Source organism: Megalopta genalis, chromosome 2 (genome assembly GCF_051020955.1).
Source record: "Megalopta genalis isolate 19385.01 chromosome 2, iyMegGena1_principal, whole genome shotgun sequence".
Lineage (NCBI taxonomy): Eukaryota > Metazoa > Arthropoda > Insecta > Hymenoptera > Halictidae > Megalopta > Megalopta genalis.
The window spans coordinates 28337811-28356789 of NC_135014.1; the positions used below are offsets into that span (position 1 = coordinate 28337811).

An 18979-nucleotide genomic window follows, 5' to 3' on the forward strand; every position below is an offset into this window, starting at 1 on the left:
TGAGAAGAGCAGGCTCGTTTTTATAATTGCCAATTGTCAACAGCTATTTTTTAAAAACGAGTCACGAGACTCTCATTTTTGTTTCTCGAGATGAGGGACAATTGGGGAGAATTTACTGTAGCTTTTCCAACAGTGGACCCTAATTATTTAGGGTGCTGTTACACCCTTATATATTATTTTAAGTGCGTGCATTGTTTTCAGTACATTTTTACTTGGAAATTAGAAAGCGTTCGTGTTAGATTAAATTGTAATGAACGCACAATAAAATCTATATTTTATATTTTACGTTTGATATAATATATATATATATATATATATTAAATTAAAATAAAATGTATATAACATACAAATATTATATATTATTATATATATTATAAATAATTATAAAATATATAATAAAATACGTATTAAATTTAATATACATTAATATATTAATGAATACATAATTTAACATGTATTATACATATTCTATTTTCTTTTTATTTAATCTGTATTTCATATCTTACATGATATTTTTCCGCGTGCTTCGCACGATTTTCATTCTCGTTCTCACTTGAATTTGTTTGCAGGCCGTCGGTGACCTCGACGGCGGGCCTGCAGATGCCGAAGGACTGCGAGCAGCGTTGCCCGGAGCTGGACGCGTGCATAAACGCGTCGCTATGGTGCGACGGCGTCACCCATTGCCCGTCGGGTTACGACGAGGCGTTGAAGCACTGCTCGATGCTGCTGCAGCTGCCTCCGTTGCACCTCGCGCTCAGCCTCCTCGGGATCCTGACCATCCTCGTCGTGATCTGCATCGTGATATGGCGGATCTGCCGGCAGCGCGCCAACAGGTCGATATCCCAGCACAGGCTGAAGAGCATCTCCTCGGAGACGGCGATCATCGACGGCAAGGAAGTGATCTGCTGACACAGCGACAGTTCTGTGCGGTACGTGGAGGTCGACCGCGTGACCACCGTGTGACGATCATGGGTCATGCTTGTCGGCCGCCGTGGGCTCGCCCTAAGGGTGCTCAGGATGTCATCCTGAACGGGGCGACGCCACGGCGACCGCCGCCTCCGCGTAACGCGCAGAACTGCTTCGAGAGACCGGGTCCACGACTCGGACATCACGCACGGTGGTTCTCTGCTCGATGACTCGGATCCGGGCCTGCCTGTCCCCCGTCTAGAGGGGTCCGAAGGGGTTCCGAGACCTCCCCCCAGCGTCCGCAATTCTTCAGTCTTTTTAGCCAGCCGCGGGACTGGCCGCGTTTAGGGAAAGATGGACTCCGCGTAGAGCTAGTTTCTGGGACTCTTCGATCGCCGGGCTTTGGTACAGTTATGTCTCTCTAATTGACGCTCGGATTGTCCACAAGACATGCACGATTTTGGGAAGAGGAGATACGATTGTTCGACCCTTGCGGTTCATTTTTATAGTCGCGAATTGTCGACGACTATTCAAACGAGCTGCAAGGCTCCGACAATCGTGTCTCCTCTTCCCAAACTGTCCATTTTTCTGCAGAATCCGAGCGTCAGTTAGGGAGATATTTACTCTCGTTTCTGGGGAGCCTTTCTCCTGGCGTAGGGACACTTTCGTTTTGGGGTCGAACTACTCGGTTCCAACACCGCCGAGATTTACAAAGGGCTACGAAAAGGCTCCGAAGGTATTTTAGTTGCGACAAAGCGCAAGATCCGCCGTCGATCCCTTTCTCAGACCTTCGTTTTCGATAAGGACTGCCTGGTACAGGCGCCGAATAGCGCGGATCTCTTTTTGCGAAACGTCTCTGCGCAAGAAGAAGACTCTGTCTCGTCGATCGAGGGAGCTGCTAACTTCAACCTGGAAAGATCTGTTAACCCTTCGCCCTGCGACCACGTCTGAGAGACGTGGTCGGATAATCGGGCCGTTCTAATTGTGGTCTAACTATTATAGTATGGTCATTCCAGTTATGGTCGCGTTATCGTCTAAAAAGAAATTCAAATCGTTCGGTTCAGTTCTAAATAAAAGTCATCGCGTTCTGAAAAGCGTCCGAACATTAACGGGACTCGCTGTATTCACGTAGGAAGTTCGCGATTGGCGCAATCTCAGACTAAAACTTGAATCGCAGGGCAAAGGGTTAATCACGATTCGTTTCTCCGCCGAGCAAGCTTCCGTTGCAGCATTTTTCCAAGGAAACCAGGCATGTCCAAGCTAGAGTCTCCGCAGCGTTCCCCTAATTTCTCTCGAACTCCTTCATCGGGCTCGTCGCCTGGCTCATCGGAGACGCTTGGCGAGAGAATTGTCTCCCGTCTTGAAACATCTCGGGGCCGGGAAACGTCTCGGACACGGCCGAGCCGATCCGAAAGTCCAGAGAGTCTGTCGGTTTTTCTTTTACGTTGACGACGCGTCGGGCAGTGGGAGAAGGTGTCGAGTTGCTTCAACGAGGACAATAAAAATAATAGATCCTAGGTGATATCGTATCGCTGGTAGCATTAGCTTAGCGCTGAGACACCGTCGTGTCATAGTCGATCCCCGTCTCGATCGATCGATCGCGTTTCCCTCGAGCCTCGGCGACGATTCCAAGCCCTGGGAATCGAACGCGACGGTCGATCGGGGTTGCTGGATCTGCGACGTTGGCAACCGGGAAGCCTGAAACTCCGTTGGACCTCGTGCTAGATCGGGAGAGGACGCTGTTTAATGAGGATCCGAGTGATCGAGCAGGGGACGAGCAAGGAACTCGCACTAGTCACTCAATCGTTCGTCGAGCTTCTCGACGGCAACGCGAATTTTAGCACGAGCCAACCGACTGCTGGCTTCTATTTCTCTCTGTCTCTGTCTATCTGTCCCTAGATCTTCGCTCTCTCTCTCTCTCTCACACACTCTCTCTTACTCTCGCTCTCAGTCTAGCTCTAGATCTCGCTCTCGCTCTCTGTCTATCTGTCTCTCTGTCTTTGCTCTCTCTCTCGCTCTTTCTTTCTCTTTCTCTCTATCTATTTGCGCCTCTGTCTTTGCTCTCTCTCTCTCTCTCTCTCTCTCTCTCGTTCTCTTACTCTCGCTCTCTCACTCTCGCGCTCTCTCTATCTATTTATGCCTCTGTCTTTGCTCTCTTTCTCTCTCTCGCTTTCTCACACTCGCTCTCTCACTCTCGCGCGCTCTCTCTCGCGCTCTCTGTCTATTTGTGCCTCTGTCTTTGCTCTCTCTTACACTATATCTCTCTCTGTCTCTCTCGCTCTCACACTCCCGCTCTTTCTGCCTCCTTCTCTCTGTCTATTTGTGCCTCTGTCTTTGCTCTCTCTTTCCCTATCTCTCTCTGTCTCTCTCGCTCTCTCACTCTTGCTCTCTGTCTCCTTCTCTCTGTCTATTTGTGCCTCTGTCTTTGCCCTCTCTTTCTCTAACTCTCTCTGTCTCTCTCCCTCTCTCACTCTCGCTCTCTGTCTATTTGTGCCTCTGTCTTTGCTCTCTCTTTCTCTCTATCTCCCTCTCTCTTTCTCTCTCTCTCTCTCTCTCTCTCTTTCCCCCTCTCCACTCCCTCTGTTTTTAAGCGCGAAAAGATCCTCTGTACTCGATGCTCGGTCGACGAACCGAGCAGTCGCGCGACGTTGTTCAGGTGAACCGGGCCGTTTCCTTTGAGAGCGACGCGGGCCGAGCCTCCTTGTTCCTTTGTGCGATAATAGATCCTCGAGATCAAACGGCCCCGAGGGGGGATCTCGAGATCATCCGGTGAAGGACACGCTTCGTAGCTGTTTCTCTATCTCTTCCTCCCTCTCTCTCTCTCTCTCTCTCTCGCTTTCTCTCTGCGCGCAAGACGCCGTTCTCCATCCTTTTTTCTACTCGTTCGGCGGTCATTACAGTTCGAAGTAGCTCGAGATTGGTCTCCGAAACGCCGCGAACAGCCACCTCGTCATGGAACCATGACGGTCGCCGGTCACCACGGTCTCCTCAAGGTTACTTCGTTGTCAAGAACGACGTACAACCCCGCGGCGTTTCGTGCCGGCACGGTGGAAAACGGGGCGTCTCGTCGATTCCTCCTCGCGGCGGCAAACGCGGAGGAAAACGTTTAGCGAGACGCGATTTCTCTGGTCCGAGGAACGATGCGACCTCTGAAAATTGGTCCAGCTACAGCGTCTACTGTATGCGCAGGCGCGTCACGTGACTCCTGTTCAAAAATTCAAATCCGCGGCGATCACTTCGACCTGGATTTTTCGGGGCAACGAAGCCTCGGTCCGAGAGAGATCCCTCTGTCTCTCTCTCTCTCTCTCTCTCTCTCTCTCTCTCCCTCTCTCTCTCTCTCTCTTTCTGCGCGGATGTCCTCGCGCCGAGGATCGACAGGTTGCCATTTTCGACCGTGCCTCGAGCTCGTCGAGCTTTCGAAAGCTTCGGGAGAATGGGACGACCGACCGCGTCGCTCTGGAAGGAACCAGGCCGACAGGGGCTTGAAAGCTAGAGACACTGACCAAAGAAACCGTTTCGAGTGATTAACGTTTAGACGACTTACTACCTTATAAAGTACTTGTGCTAGCGAAGTAAGAACTCCGGGAGGAGACGCGGTTACGAAACGAACGAAGCAGCGACGAGGGTGGGGAGAAACAAACCAAAAAAAATATGGTAGAACCTATCGTAGCCTGAAATTATGTGATATATATAAGAAGAAGAGGAGGAGGAGGACGAAGAAGAAGAAGAAGATGATGATGACGACGACGATGAGGATGATGATGATAACGATGATGAAGAGATGCTGTTTTTCCGCGGAGCTGTGCTCCCGTTTAAGAATTGTTACACACGGCCCGGAGGGCGCACACAGACACACGTACACGAGGTCGACGAGGATTTCGACCCGCCGGGGATCGTTCTGTCGATCCTGGATCAGCTAGGCGACACCGTGCGCCGCTTCACCTGTACACCTTGTTCATACATTGTACATAATTATTTATCTATTTGTATCCGGGCAACGATCCTTGGGCACGCGTCTCCGTTCGCGCGCCCGCATCTTCTCGCAGTCGTACGCCATCTTGTTTGCTGCCGAGATATACGGCGGCCCGCGAATGCGTTCGTTCATCTTCTAAAATGCAGTTACTGTTTTCAAACTGAATTGAATTGCTTGAATTCTCTTTTTTTGTTCGTTTGTTTGGGTGATAGAGGGATCAGTCTACTAGACGACGACTGATACGCTTCTCTTTCTTCTTAATTTGGATTTTTCTTCGAACGACAAAGGAATAAAAATCTCTCGCTTTTTAATTTTTTGAATCTGTCACGGAAGATCTGTATCGCAGATCTCGGCGACTTATGTCGAACATTTTTATCGAGATCGGTTCGCGTTGTTACGAGTTACGATCGCAATTGAAGATCGGAAAAATCGCAGTTCTATCGGGATTTTCGTTAAAAATTGTAAGAAATCTGCAGCTTTTTAAATCCTTCAATGCCCTGTTGCTCGACTCTGAGTTACGCGATTTCAAAGACCCAAGATCTACGAAAGAAATTTCTTAAATATTCGTTACAAACTCGGACAAAAACGTTAAGAAGCGAGGGTTTCTAATCTTTCCTTTTCGATCCAGGTAATTTTAACAAAATTAACAGAAAAAGAAAGGAAGCATTTGAATCGTCGTCCAGTAGACAAGTCCCTCTATCACCCAGAAAAAGAGAATTCGAGTAATTTGAGCTCAGTTTCGAGAAAGTTATTGCGTTCTGAAACGAGTACGGACAATTTCGTGGGCCGTACGAACAATTTCATCTGCGAAAGGCCGAAGAAGATCTTCCGGACTTTCGGTTCGAAATCTCGATCGTTTGTATAGAGCATGCGAGGCGCGGAGCTTCTTTTCGGTTTCGATGATCGAGAGGAAGGTGTTGATATTCGATCGCGTTAATATCTGTGTTTCTTCGGCGAACGGAGACCTGTACAGAACCGCTTTATTATACTAGGTAAGCGTAGAAGTCGACGACGAGTAACAGGTAACGAAGGCGCGAGAGAAATCAAAGATGGGAGAATGAAACAATGAGAAAACGAAAAAAAAAGAATAAGCGACAAGCAGAAGACAAGCGCTGTCAGCTAGCCGGAAGCACCGCCATCGTTTTTCTCGCTGTTCACGACGTTCGCGCGAAAACAGACGCGGTTAACATCCGCGAGAACGAGAGCCGCAGTCGAACCGTGAGAAAAAAAAGATCCATTCGTAAAACTCGACCCTCCATTCTCTCCTACGTTCACGAAAGACAATCGTTTTCGGGACAGCTGTCCCTGTTTCTCCGCATGATACGTTCGTCGCGTTCTTTTTTACGTAGTGCCGACGGGGGCAACAATCGCTGGAACCGTCCGCCATTTTCCGCAGACCATCTCGCGGTATGTATTAACGAAATTAATTAGAAAGATGTACTTCATTCCGTTTTATACTTAATTTCGTTAAGGCATACAGTAATGTCTCCCTAATTGTCGCCCAAATTGTGCACTGTAATAGACAATGTGGGAAGAGGAGATGCGATTATTCGAGCCTCGCGGCTCGTCTTCATAATTTTAAACAATTCGTGACTATAAAAACGAACCGCAAGGCTCGAATAATCGAATAACCTCTTCCCAATTAGAGAGACATTAGAGCGTCAATTGGAGAGACATTACTGTACTGCGATATCGACCGCTCGGAGGAGCGTTCAGAGGATGATCGCGCGGGCGTTTCTTACGGCGTTTCGCAGGCCGCGTTTTCTTCGCCGAGAAGAAACGCCGTTCTACGAAAATTCTGTAAAAAAGTGCCCGCGTACTTATCACCCTGGAATTCGAAAGGGTTCTAGAACTTGATCGTCTAGAAGTCGAGCGTCGCCGGACGGTTCCACGCAAGAACGATTTCGTCCTTACGAGAAGACTTGTCTTTTGCCGGCGTCTTCGTTCTCGTGCGGTTCATTCGCGCTCTACACGAATCGACGTCCTGATTTCGTACAAAAGTAAATAAAAAAGAAAAAAAGACAGAACGGTGTTGCTCAGACATGCAACGAAACGATATCTCTCCGATAAAAATACAAGAAAGAAAAAAAAGAGAAAAATACGCTCCGCGGTGTACGCAAGCATATTATGTATATGTATATGTATATGTTGCGTTCCGGGGACCAAAGGGGGCCCGCGCGGGCCCCCAGTTCCGCGCAATGATTTTCCCCGCGACAGAATGTTCGGTTCGCCCGCGTGATCGATTCCGTTCCGGCGTGAAAAAAGCAAAAAGCCAAATCAAAGTTCTCGCTATGCCGCACGATCCAGAGAATCGAAGACTGACACTATTCACTCTCTCGTTCGATCTTGACACACGAGGACGCTGATCCTTCCTGGAACCGGGACACAAATTCACTGCCATTTCCTTCGGTTTTCTTCGTCCGTTACAGATTCTGATTTCCGGAGCGAGTACAAAAAATCATTCTCGACCCGATTGTTTGTTCGCGCGCGCACGCGAGCCGTTCTCGCACGATAATCAAAAAAACAAAAAAAAAACAAAAAAGTGATCGCGGCTGAGGCGACGCGCGATCGTGTTCGTTTTTCGGTCACATTCGTTTCGAAAAAAAAAAGAAAAAGAAAAAGAAAAAAGAAGAAAAATACAGAACGACGAGGGTCGCGTGGAATAAGAGAATAATAATTAGAACAAAAGGCAGTTCGGGAGAACAAATAGCAGTTCACATTTCGTCGATCGTACGAAAAGACGATGGACTTCGGTGCTCAACAATCATCTCAGAAGGTTCATTTATTTCTATAGGATTATTTCTACGGAGCATAGGCTCGGTTCGATCGAGTAATCAATGAATATTTCGCTTTCCTCGAGTGGGTCGTTTTTTTATTAAACCGTGGACGGTGTTACGATCTTGTTCGAACGTCCACGGTTTTTTTGCACTCGACGAGACCACCCCCGGCAACGGCTGCACGAAAATCCGCCTCGCGCTTCCTTGCCGACGATGATTTCGCGTGTGACATAACCTAAATACTCTTCGCCGGCACGGAAATTCACCGTGCCGCGAAACGCTGCGACGGACTATTTATTCTAGCCCAATTTTTGCAAAATTTCCCACGCCTCGATATCCTGTTTTTCCCCCACGAAACGCGTTTCCTTTCGGCTCGGATCGGTATCCCACTACCGACAAGATGGCCGCCGGCGTGGCCGACGTTATGGCCGTCGTTGAAACATCGCGCTCGAATTATTGCTATCTTTAGTTTAGTCTCCATTTTGTACACGGTGCCACGATGCAACGCGACGCGACTACGACGACAGAGGAGAAGAACAGCGAAGAATCGACACCTGCGACAAGAAAAATCGCCCTTGTTTGGCTGCGCGGGGATGCGCGAACGAGGCGAAAAAGATTCGCGCGATCTTCCCTTGGGCTGGTTCTACGCTCGCGCGATCCGAAGCGCATTCTGTTGCATCCATCGAGGCAGGATAGAAGCAATCGACGCTATTGTATAGCGAAATGGTAGAACAAGAATTGCAGATCGTTTTCATCCCCCCGATGTAGCAACATTTCTGCTTAATTAACGCTAGAACTACCGAACTCTTAACACGTTCCAAGCTGTTTTTGACTCTATTCTTCACACTAGTCATTTGATATTTTACTAAAACTTGATGTATTATACGTAATTATTAATTATCGTGTACATATAAGAATGAAAGAAACTTATTGTGACCCATTCTTCTAGCGGAAATGAATTCTCCGGTTCTAAATTTCTTATCAAGTATTCTTTTAGCGCGTTAAATAAGCACGGAACGTGTTCACAAGGACAATATATAACATATATTCTTGCCTATCGTCTTACAACAATCACAATACATGTATCTCATAAAACATACATTTATATCGACTTATAACAATCACAAGATTGGCTTCATCCGAGCATCGCGAGACTTTTAATTACAATACATGCTCGAACAATGAAATTCATTCGGAAAATTCTCCGAGAACCATTCTTATAATATCAGAAATTGTTAATGAAAAGACTGTGAACCAGACATTTCAACTAGGATTAGGTAGTTCCAGCGTTAAGAAAACCGAAGTGTCAGAGAACCCGATTACGCGAATTTCGATGGAGAGAAAGTTCGAAGAGAGTTCGTCACGGGTGTACAAAAAGGGCCGGTAAAAGTGGCTCGCGGTGCAACAGAGCTTGGCGCGAGCACGGAGCCAGCTGGCAGCCAGCGTGCAAACACGAGGGCGCGTCGTCGGTCTCTATGGAATTTATCGACATCGCTTTTATTGACATCGCGCCGAACAAACGGGTTTGGGGACAGCCGCGCGCATCGGCCATCGGAACGTTCGCGCGAGGAACGAACTTGACTCGCGGGTTCGTTCGCGAAGCATGCCCGCGAACTATGTACATATGTACCCGGCGTGCCTCCCCCCTTTCGCCACCCTTATGAAAAATCGATCCGCCGACTCGCGTCGTCGAGCGGGGGCCGCGTTCCCGCGACACGATCGCGAACGGTGACGAACGACGACGACCGGTAAGAACCCAATAGATGCGACCGTAACCATTCGCTCGGGAACGAAATTAGGACGAATCCAAATCCACGCTGCGACCCGCGGGGAGAACGGGTCGACCAGGATGCTCCGTGGCCGCCGCGTTTCTCGAACGCGAAGATCTCTCGTCGAGCGCGCGGAACGGCGCGGGTCGGAGCAGCCAGCAGCAGCAGCGTGCATGTACATAATCGACAGGGGAAAAATGACGGGCCACGGACCGGGCCCGATTGTAAATAAAACCGTAAACTGTACACGTATGAATTTTAAACTAATTCTAGATCACGATCTAAGTTATCCGAATAACTAAAAAAAAACCGTAGACGATTTAGAGCGTTAACTAATTACGATGTAAAACCATATCCATGGTCCTCGCGCTGCCACCGCGAGGCTCCGATGATCCTCGCGAGCCGTCGGAAGCGTGCTCGCGATCCGATCGCGTTCCGTCTCCGCGGCTTTCGTCCGATCTCGACCGATCTCGACCGATTTTCTCGACTGCCATTTCACGGAATCCGCGACAGACGACGATCTTCTCTCAGCGCGGCAACCTTTCGGACGGTCTCGCGAGGATTGGCAAATCGATCGCTGCCTCACCGATTAGACTCCGACGAGGAGGAGCAGGAGGAGGAGGAGGTGGTGGAGAGCAAAAAATCGAGGACACGATCGAACGATTTCGTCGCACCGGGCGCGTCGCGATCGCGATCCCTATGGACCGCGCGATCTTGTTTCCAGTTCTGTCGTTCCGTTACCGCGCTGTAATATGTTCCGCGAGGTCCGCGTCGCTCGCCGAAACGATGGTCGTGGACACCGGTAAACTGCACAAAACGATTAAGTTCATATCGTATTAACGGCGAGGAGCGAGGAGAGCGAGGCGAAGAAGAAGAAACTCGGAAGAGCGGAGGAGACGACGCTGAAATGGTGAAGATGGCTCGCGTGGAACTCAGCCTGGATCTGCTCGCGACAGCCGCGCGATTCCGTTCGTTTCCCCGTATTGTTTCACTTTTTCTAAGATTTTTATATCGAAGCATTCGCGATCGAAGCCTTTGTAATCGATGCGGGATTCAGTCTGGTGTCTCTGAAACTCTTTCCGAAGACTGCCGAAATAAATAAAAAAAAAAACGCTTGTTCGCGCCTCGAGCGCCTCGGCGTTCCGCAATAATCGTCGTTTTCGAACGAATAATTTTTAATTCGCGAGAACGTCGCCGACGATCGGCCAGCGCAGCGTCGTCGTCGTCGACGAGATCTCCTGCATCGTTGAAGAATGTCCTTTTGTTTCCGCGCGCGATCGCGAGCCGAAGAAGCGTGATATCGTTTAACGTAACCGGTCCGCTCGAATTGTCCAGATCGCATTGTGCTCGAAGCGATCGGGAAACCCTGTGATCGTGGATCTTGAGTATCGGTTCTTTTCGAATGTTCTTTCTTTTTTTTTTCTTCCGTATATTCGCACAGCGTACGACGCCATTGCAACGAGACGAGACACGCCTCGATGCATCGAGACCCTGCAATTCTCTCGGTTCCTGACACTGATCACGGTGATTTCTCCCTAATTCGCGGCCGGATTGCCCGCGAGAACGGACAATTTTTCGAAGAGAGTTTAGGGTCGCGATATTATTCGTGGCTCGCGCCTCGTCTTTTACGGTCGTCGGCACGATAAAATCGAGCCGCAAGGTTCGAACGATCGTGACCGCTCTTCCGAAATTGTCCATTCTCGTGCGCGATCGGTGACACGCGAATTACGGAGACATCGCTATAGTTCGCCGGACCGCAGCCGTTACGCGGCCAACACGCGATCGCATTTTCGGTTCTCGTTCGTTTGAACGCGCGAGGACTGCGGTCCGGCCGATGATAACAACCGTAAGAACGCGGCTGCAACAGGAAATCTTTCCACATAAATAAATTTTGCGGTGACCGTATAGTAAGGAATGGGTTCGACAATAACACACGTTGCACACGTACACGCGCGCACATACGTGCATACAAACACACATACACACGTACACCAAGATACACGTATAATACACGCAAACGTAGGACGGTTTGATGGGTTTGTCGGGTCGACGACACGCGTAGATCGTTACGTTTGAGTGCCGCTCGTTATTAGCGCCGTTTCTGTGACCCGACGCGAGGGTAAAAAAGAATATACAAAAAGCGAGACTGCAACGAGACAAAATCAGTCAAATCGGTTCACATTGCGTTCTCGTATGAACCGTGTCGCTCGACCCGGAGAAACAAAAGTTTTGCGAGACGAGATATCGATGAGAGAAGAATCGGGGATCGACCACCGCCAGACGTAAATCTGAAAGAAAACCTCCGGATACATGCTCACACGACATGCATATAGTTACTAATTATACCATTATTGATTACCGATTCGAATATCGAGTATGCGACATTTTTAATAAATTATTTTGAAGATTGCTCGAGTCGTTTGATATCACCACCCCCGCCCCGTTTCATAATAAATCAGCGTACGCCATTGCGTACGGATGGTCGGAGTTCTACTATAGTAGTCGAATCTTTTTTTTATCAGGGAAATTGAACGATCAGAGAACAATCGGAGAGTACGAAAATGTGTATAAAACTCTCCCGCGTCTGTATCGTGTAGAAAGAAATGTATTTGTTATTGCAAATATAGATAAATATATAATAATATTTTTGCCGCGATTTGCACGCGGCGGCAAAACGCTCGGACCGCTGGCCGAACGATACCGACAGCGCGAATCGCACTGTAGGGTTCTGTGTAATATTAAATACTCCAGGTTCCCTACTATACGTGTGCACACTTCGAGGTTCAGAGACGGAGGGCCACGAGGAGGCAAGTGTGCTCCTCGTGATGGCGGCCAGAGAGCCGCCGCGCCTGCGCCATGCGCAGGTGGTCGGAGTGGGGGAACCACGGCAAAATTGAGAAGCTTCGTTACGGGGTCCGTACAGCGCCGCAACGCGCGGTGGCGAAACGCTCAAACTGTTGACCAAAGTTATTCGCGGATTGCAAACTCGAGATTTCAACATTTTGATGCAGATAGTGCCACAGTGGTAAATCTGCTACAAAAAGTACATAAAAGTTACATAAAGACATTCAAATTCAAATATCAGTAGACGCGAAAGCGAATTTCGGTTTGCTTTTGAAGTTTTTCGAAAAATTTAAAGGAAAATTGTAAACATGCAACGCACGCATAGTATGCAACGAATAAAAGATACGTTACTGCTTCTTGAAATCTACTTTATTTAAATAATAATTAAAAAATACACAAGTTACAATAATAACAGTTGGTGTTAATTTCGTGTGATATTGCACTCAAATGCGTGTGGAGGGATCGTACAGACATTTTTTTTTATAAAAACTCGGGGAAACCATTTTAGGAAGAAATAGTTTATTGTTTAATCTGATTAGTCACGCATTAAAAACGACGACGGCAAGATAATGCTGTTTGATTTACACAAATATACAGTAGAGGGTTACTTGACTGGTTCGAAATACGCGTGCAAATTGCGGTACTTCCTTTCTATATTATGATCGCGCATTTCTCTTTTCTTTTTCGTTCTTTTTTTTCTTATCGTTATCTGGAAAAACGTGTACTCACTCACTCGTTACATACATACACATACATATACGTATCTAGAGCCGTAATTATCTAATATGCCGTGCTTTTTATTTCCTTTTTCCTTTTCTTAGCGATAATTATCAGAAGCGATACGCGCTAGAGTAGTAAGTACTCCGTGATGATGCGTTAAGAATACCTCGAGACGTAACGAACGATCCAACGTGGAAAATAAGGATGAAGAACCGTCGGAATGTACCTTAATATAAGATAATATCCTTTCAGAGATCACAAATTCTCCGCGGCCTTCGCGTGAATCGCGTGCGCGCCAACTCGCGACCAAGTGGGACAAGTAATAAACGGAATTAGTTAATTATTAGAATTTCGAGCCTCTCTACTCTAACTAATTATACCATTAAACGCGCGCGCGCGCGCGTGTGTGTCGTATTGCATTGGAAGTACAGCTCACCGACATTTCATAATCGCGAATCTCGATACGGACGCAAGCTTTTCACTAAAGTCGGCAGTAGCTTTTGTTTTGTTTTTTTTTTTTAGAAAATGCTATCATCGTGGAATAACATTCGCCAAATCTCGTAACGCTATTTCGTGTGTACCACACCGGTCGTGGTAAAAAGAACAAGCTGCCACTCGTTCTTCTTCGGTAATGTACATAATTTCCGCTTCTCTTTTCTCTTTTTACAAATCTCGTCACCTGACTAGAAAAAATCTTACTCCTGCTTTTCCCGTACGACAGTGCCATTTGCGTTCGCGGACTCGTCCTCTATCTGCCGGTTCCGCGCCTGCTGTCGTAACTGGGCTCTCTTCAAACTTGTCATTAACTGGCTGGACTGGTACAACCAACTAGCCTGGCGAAGCATAATAGTATGTATATGATATCGCATTATTCAGTTATTCAGAACTGCTTTAGAATGTTATGTAAAGTAATCCCGAATCACTTACGATCATTATCATACAGTTCATTAGAATAGGCACAGAGAATACTACAGATATGAAGAGACCGTTGGAATCGAAGCACTGCTGTCTTGAGAACAACCTGTTTAAACATTAAAATGTTTTATCGTTGGTAAAAACGATTTTCTTGCGAACATACTTACATCCAATTGGACGCAGCCATTTCGTTGATGCTCTCAGAGAAGTATACCAACAATACTGAAATGAAACACACGATTACATTATCTAACATTTTCAATCGATCAAAGTATAGAGAAACTTACGGAGAGCAAAGAACAGCATGATCTGAAAATTTGCATGGTTTCTTGTCATCACCGCGGTCATAGTAATTGCAATGTGGAAAGTTAATAGCAATGCGAGCCATGGATCCCTCCATTCGATCTGCAACAGTTTAACCTACATATCCGTTCTCTCATAAAGCACAATTATGTAATAACATAAAAGTAATGAAGATGGAAGCGGTTGGAGTACAACAATTCCGTTCAGAAAAAAAAAGGAGATCACCCATTTCGTACGGGCTTAAAAACACTTCTGCATAAATTTGCCTAATGACAAGTTATTTTGGTAACGCAAAACGCGTCATGACCCGTTCGCGGCGGTCTTTACGATCATCGAATCGCGTTCAACAATGCGTTAAGCCGGTTAAAACGTTAAGCCCGCAAACAACCAAAAATAACAAGACAAAAACAAACTAAGAATAATGACGGGGAAACAATTGGTGCGCCACGATATAAGGACTGGAAATAAATTTCGCGACATCGTTAACTTCGCGACGTGCCTTCGGCCGTGCCTGCCAGCAAAATGCAAAAATATATGCGATAAGGGCGATAAGCGAACGGAAATTGACATGTGCGCTAGTGCCTCCGCATTGACACTATTTCGCCGGCTCTGCGGAAAATGAAAGTGTCGTAAAAGGAGTGCATTGTCTTTCTTTCTTTCCTTCTCTCGCTCCACCTCTCTCTCTCTCCCTCTCTCTGGCTCTCTCACTTTTTCACTGTGTCCGGCTGTCTCTGTCTTCGTCGTTCGATTTAATTACCAAAGCCTTGGATTACAATATTACGCAGCGGGGGGCGGAACAATGGCGAAAAAGGATAAAGAATTGAATTACGGGACTTACGCTCTGTAGAAACGGCAAAATACCGTCGATCGGGGACTTCAGCAGATCCTCCTCTGACATCGTGTAACTGACGATACGGCCGGTCCGTTCGTGAAAAAATTGCACATCCGCGAAAAAGGCTTTCGGGCCGCAGCGCCCCTTAATTGACTTCTTTCAATCGACCTGGCCGCCGATGAGAAAGAAGAAACTACACCGACGGAACACTGATATGTAAATGGATACGCGGCGGCACACGGGAAAAACAAATATCACAGTGGAGGCAAGCGATCCTTCTCTAGCGCCGTTCGTTCCGTCCTTCTCCGGGCACGCCACAAACACGTTCAAACGATCCTGTGGTGGTTAATGTGGATTACGTGTACGGGGAGGACACATGCACGCGAATATTACTCGCTCGAGCCGTCGATAGAGGGCTGCGAAATTCCTTGCAGTTCTCGTTGGTACCAGTTGGTACTCGTGGCATGTTCCCATTGACGTAATTGTTTCGTGCAGACAGGCTGCACGCGGAGACGAGTATCGAAAATCTGAATTACATTAGGTACGTGATTTCGAAAAATGCTTCTTCGTTGGTGCAATGAAAGTGCACGATACCTTCATGATTTTCGTCACAATGGAGTTTCAGCTGTCCAAGCGCTTGACAGATGCGGGGACCAAGCATCCTTACGGCCGTGCACGCAATAGGTCACAATAGGCCATGCGAAAACCAACAAAAATCATCTGTTCCGCAAAGCGTAAGAATAGCGTTGATATACACGTGGTGACAATGCTTCAAAACTTGTCGACGAGTTGATGTCAATTTTCTCCGCTAGATGGCGCCACACACATGATTCGGCGCTACGAACCCCCTGAACCGAGCTTCTCGATTCTGCCGCAAGAGGCGCCGCCGTCGCACAAACTTTGATCAATCTTGCCGGAACTTGCATTGTCTCTTACGACGAGAGCGGTAAGAATCATTTGTTCTTGGATACATAATTGTTCGAATGAAAAATTGAAACAAAAGCATGATTTATTCAAAGAAACCCGACGCTTCGAAAGCTATAAGTAGAATAAGACCGACTATGGCAAGCCTCGTTAATTACAAATCTTCATCTACTTCTAAACGAACTGATACACCAATGGTGTGCGGGAACTATTGGAAGGCAGCATTTCTCATTGGAAGAGAACGCGCTTGCCGATGCAAACGCGAGGTTTCGTACATTCGCCAGGTTCTGGCGAATCCTAGGAATGCGGGCGCTGAACCTGCGAGGCTTAATATTTAAATATCGATTGAAAACAATTTCACGTTCTCCAGGGTACAAACCGCGTTTCGAACCTTCAAAATAACCGGAGAAAGGAAGATCGATCTTGTTCGTCGTTGTCCCCGCAGAATTCTGCGCGACTCGGAGCGAGAGACACGTTTCGGTGTTTTTTTTTTTCTTTGGGATTCCGTATGAAAGGATTCCCCATCGAGGCGATAGTACTTCACGTGCGGATGATCGAAGACTGCTGGTCTCGATCTCGACAGATGTGTCGTGGGTGCTGGTTTTGAATCGACGTCTCCGCAGCGTTTCTCGCGAATCTCCCAGTTTCCGCGACGATTACTTAGCCGTGCGCGACGGAACGAAAAATCGTGGAAAAATTGCTGGGCTCGTGACTGCCGAAAATCGTGCCCCGGATCATCGTGGTGGCCGGAGAGTCTTGCTTTCGCAACACGTTCATCCTCGGACAGGTGAGCGATCTATTTTCCCGAATACGTGTACGATCTTCGCGCACGAGGTTCGATTGTTTTTTTTTTCGAGTGTTTTCTTTCGTTGTCTCTCTGTAACGATGGCTCTTTCGATTTAAATGGTACACAATGTGTTTCACTGAAAATTTGCATCCTGCGACAAACGTGTGAACGGTTCACCGTGTTCGGTTCGCACCGTACACTGATTTTATAGGTTGGCTACGTGCTGAGTAATCTCGGTTCAAGAGAAAGTACGTAATAATAGTTTGTCGAAGAGAAAGGAACAGACTCTGTACGGACGAACGAAGATGCACAGTGTCGATCCGGTCGCTTCCGAGCTAACTTTTTGTGAACATTTCGAACGACAGAACGGTGCTCACGGTTCATGGTTGCAGCATATGCGGAACATACGATTTTACCCTGCGTGATATCGTAAATAATCGCGCAACAGATCGTATACGTGTGCACCCTTGCAAGACGTGCGATAATATTGTTTACGTTATTAGAAATATTTATAAGCGAAACATTATTGTACCATATTTACATAATAATAAATAAAAGTGTTTTACGCATATATCTTCTTTCTTTCTTGTCTGCTTATCGAGATTTCGCACCAAAACGAAGAATATTATTAAATGGAATTTGGAGTATTATTTTTGAAATGGAGCTTTCGCTAATACAATGGGATCTTTCCTTTTAGAATGGCTCGTGGGCAACAAAGAATCCAGTCGCAAGCCAAGGCAGCAGAAAAGGCAGCGAAAGTGAAAAAGCAACAAGGACACAGTGCCAACGACCAGAAAAAAGCAGCACAGAAAGCATTAGTACACGTATGCACAGTATGTAAGGTGAGTCGATTGTCGAGTCTATAATTAGTCGTTGTATCGGCGAGCTTGACGTTTAATAATCTGTACTATTGTTTACAGGCACAAATGCCGGACCCAAAGACGTATAAACAACACTTTGAGAACAAGCACCCGAAGAACGACTTGCCAGAAGACTTAAAGAATATATGAGGGTAGGATCCCCTGTAACAGTTGAAGACAGGAAACGTGAAAAGAACGAAACTACCGCGAATAATGAAAGTGATACAGTTCAACTGATCATTACATAGTTCCAATTAAGAGAATTTAATTAAACATTGTTAGCATTTCAAGTGAACTATTGCACATTCGAGAAATGAATTTCCGTGCACACTCGCCCCAAATTGCTGCAACGCTACCGACGACTCGCTCGGAGAACAAAAGTTTCGTTTTCTTCCAAAGATTTCCAGCACGAATGCTGAGGGTCTCACTTAAACCATTAACGTAATTGAATATGTACATTGCTAAGAAATAAAGTAAATCAATTTAGCAGAATGATTCCAAATATTTATAAATACTTTAATGATGCAGGTAGTAAAGCAGTTACCTCATTTTTCTACGAATAAGAGAACAATGCGAACGACGAAACGAAAAGACGAAGAAAACAGATCGAATCTATGGTCTCTGGATTCAGATCGTTTGGATTACAATACGCTATCTCCGAACGAAGAACTAACTGTTTCTGTAAATCGCCTTCTTCATTGAAACTTTACCGAACGGCAACTCATTCGAATTATGTAGTCTTCGTGTGTCCGAAACAAAAATGTTGTGAATAGTACTAGAGAAGATAATTTATAAGGAACAAGAAACTGCCATTCAATCTTTGACGATTATTCTATTAAAATAAGAATGTTACGATCGAGACATCGTGTCGATTTAGTTTATTAACTGTGAACGTTTCAACATTGGTTTTTCTTGTTCCTGAGCTTACCAAATTATTCATTGTTAGTTTTTTAAATGATTGAAACTGATACTTAAATAGTTGAATATTCTTTTGTACCGACGAATCATCGAATAACTTTTCTTTGATCCATCTAGGTATAAATAACAAAAGAACTTAACGACAATTGCACTGTACATTCGCTTCCATTCACAAACCTATTGTTGCACAATACGACGCGTTTCCGTTTAGAAATGCATTTGTCAGTGTCGATAAACTGATTAAGATTTCTAGGAATCTCTAGCGTGTACCTAGCTTAGGGATAAGTTCGTGAATTATGTAATTTGTTCTAACAGAAGATAATTATAAAATTTTACACCAGAACTTGTAATTATATGTTGTTACCCAATCGGAACGATTTGTCGACTTCATTATTTAATCGACCTGTTATCACGTCGATTAACATAAACCTTTTCCTTATACATTTAATCT

General features: G+C 46.3%; 3 protein-coding genes across 8 annotated transcripts in view; 2 read left to right on the top strand and 1 right to left on the bottom strand.

Annotated features, from left to right (window-relative positions):
• The window catches only part of LOC117229799 (uncharacterized), a 273256-nt gene extending 261421 nt beyond the window's left edge, over positions 1-11835 (top strand). For both annotated transcript variants that reach the window (XM_033486602.2, XM_076518960.1), the window contains one exon: positions 570-11835. In XM_033486602.2, the coding sequence (XP_033342493.1) occupies positions 570-909 (340 nt within the window). In that variant the 3' untranslated portion in view covers positions 910-11835. The remainder of the gene's footprint in view (positions 1-569) is intronic.
• A 785-nt stretch (positions 11836-12620) lies between these two features.
• On the bottom strand, positions 12621-15346 carry Tmem18 (transmembrane protein 18). The gene is made up of 5 exons (XM_033487072.2): positions 15046-15346; positions 14192-14309; positions 14072-14126; positions 13917-14010; positions 12621-13822 (listed from the first exon to the last, which is right to left on the bottom strand). Exons 1-5 carry the CDS (start codon positions 15103-15105, stop codon positions 13685-13687), a joined length of 465 nt encoding a protein of 154 aa, XP_033342963.1. The 5' UTR covers positions 15106-15346; the 3' UTR covers positions 12621-13684.
• Positions 15347-15440: 94 nt separating this feature from the next.
• On the top strand, positions 15441-18902 carry LOC117230031 (zinc finger protein 706). Of its 5 annotated transcripts, none has more exons than XM_033487075.2 (6): positions 15441-15580; positions 15665-15773; positions 15852-15985; positions 16334-16750; positions 17448-17592; positions 17671-18902. In XM_033487075.2, the coding sequence occupies exons 5-6, from the start codon at positions 17449-17451 to the stop codon at positions 17758-17760; spliced, it is 234 nt and encodes a 77-aa protein (XP_033342966.1). In that variant the 5' UTR covers positions 15441-15580; positions 15665-15773; positions 15852-15985; positions 16334-16750; position 17448; the 3' UTR covers positions 17761-18902. The 5 variants fall into 5 exon arrangements, 4 of the variants coding, with proteins under 4 accessions (XP_033342966.1, XP_033342965.1, XP_033342968.1 ...); XM_033487074.2 differs by having other exon boundaries at positions 15449-15580; positions 15659-15773; XR_004492691.2 differs by lacking the exon at positions 15441-15580 and having other exon boundaries at positions 15632-15773; positions 17671-18051; positions 18139-18902.
• Positions 18903-18979: the final 77 nt, after the last annotated feature.

Excerpts from the sequence above, each read along its gene's own strand:
- Tmem18 (XM_033487072.2), bottom strand. The coding sequence starts at position 15,105 with ATGTCAGAGGAGGATCTGCTGAAGTCCCCGATCGACGGTATTTTGCCG. Across the intron at positions 14,011-14,071 it reads ATGGCTGCGTCCAATTGGAT|GTTGTTCTCAAGACAGCAGT; the intron begins GTAAGTATGTTC and ends ATGTTTAAACAG. Across the intron at positions 13,823-13,916 it reads TGAACTGTATGATAATGATC|GCTAGTTGGTTGTACCAGTC; the intron begins GTAAGTGATTCG and ends ATGCTTCGCCAG.
- LOC117230031 (XM_033487075.2), top strand. The coding sequence starts at position 17,449 with ATGGCTCGTGGGCAACAAAGAATCCAGTCGCAAGCCAAGGCAGCAGAA. Across the intron at positions 17,593-17,670 it reads ACGTATGCACAGTATGTAAG|GCACAAATGCCGGACCCAAA; the intron begins GTGAGTCGATTG and ends TATTGTTTACAG.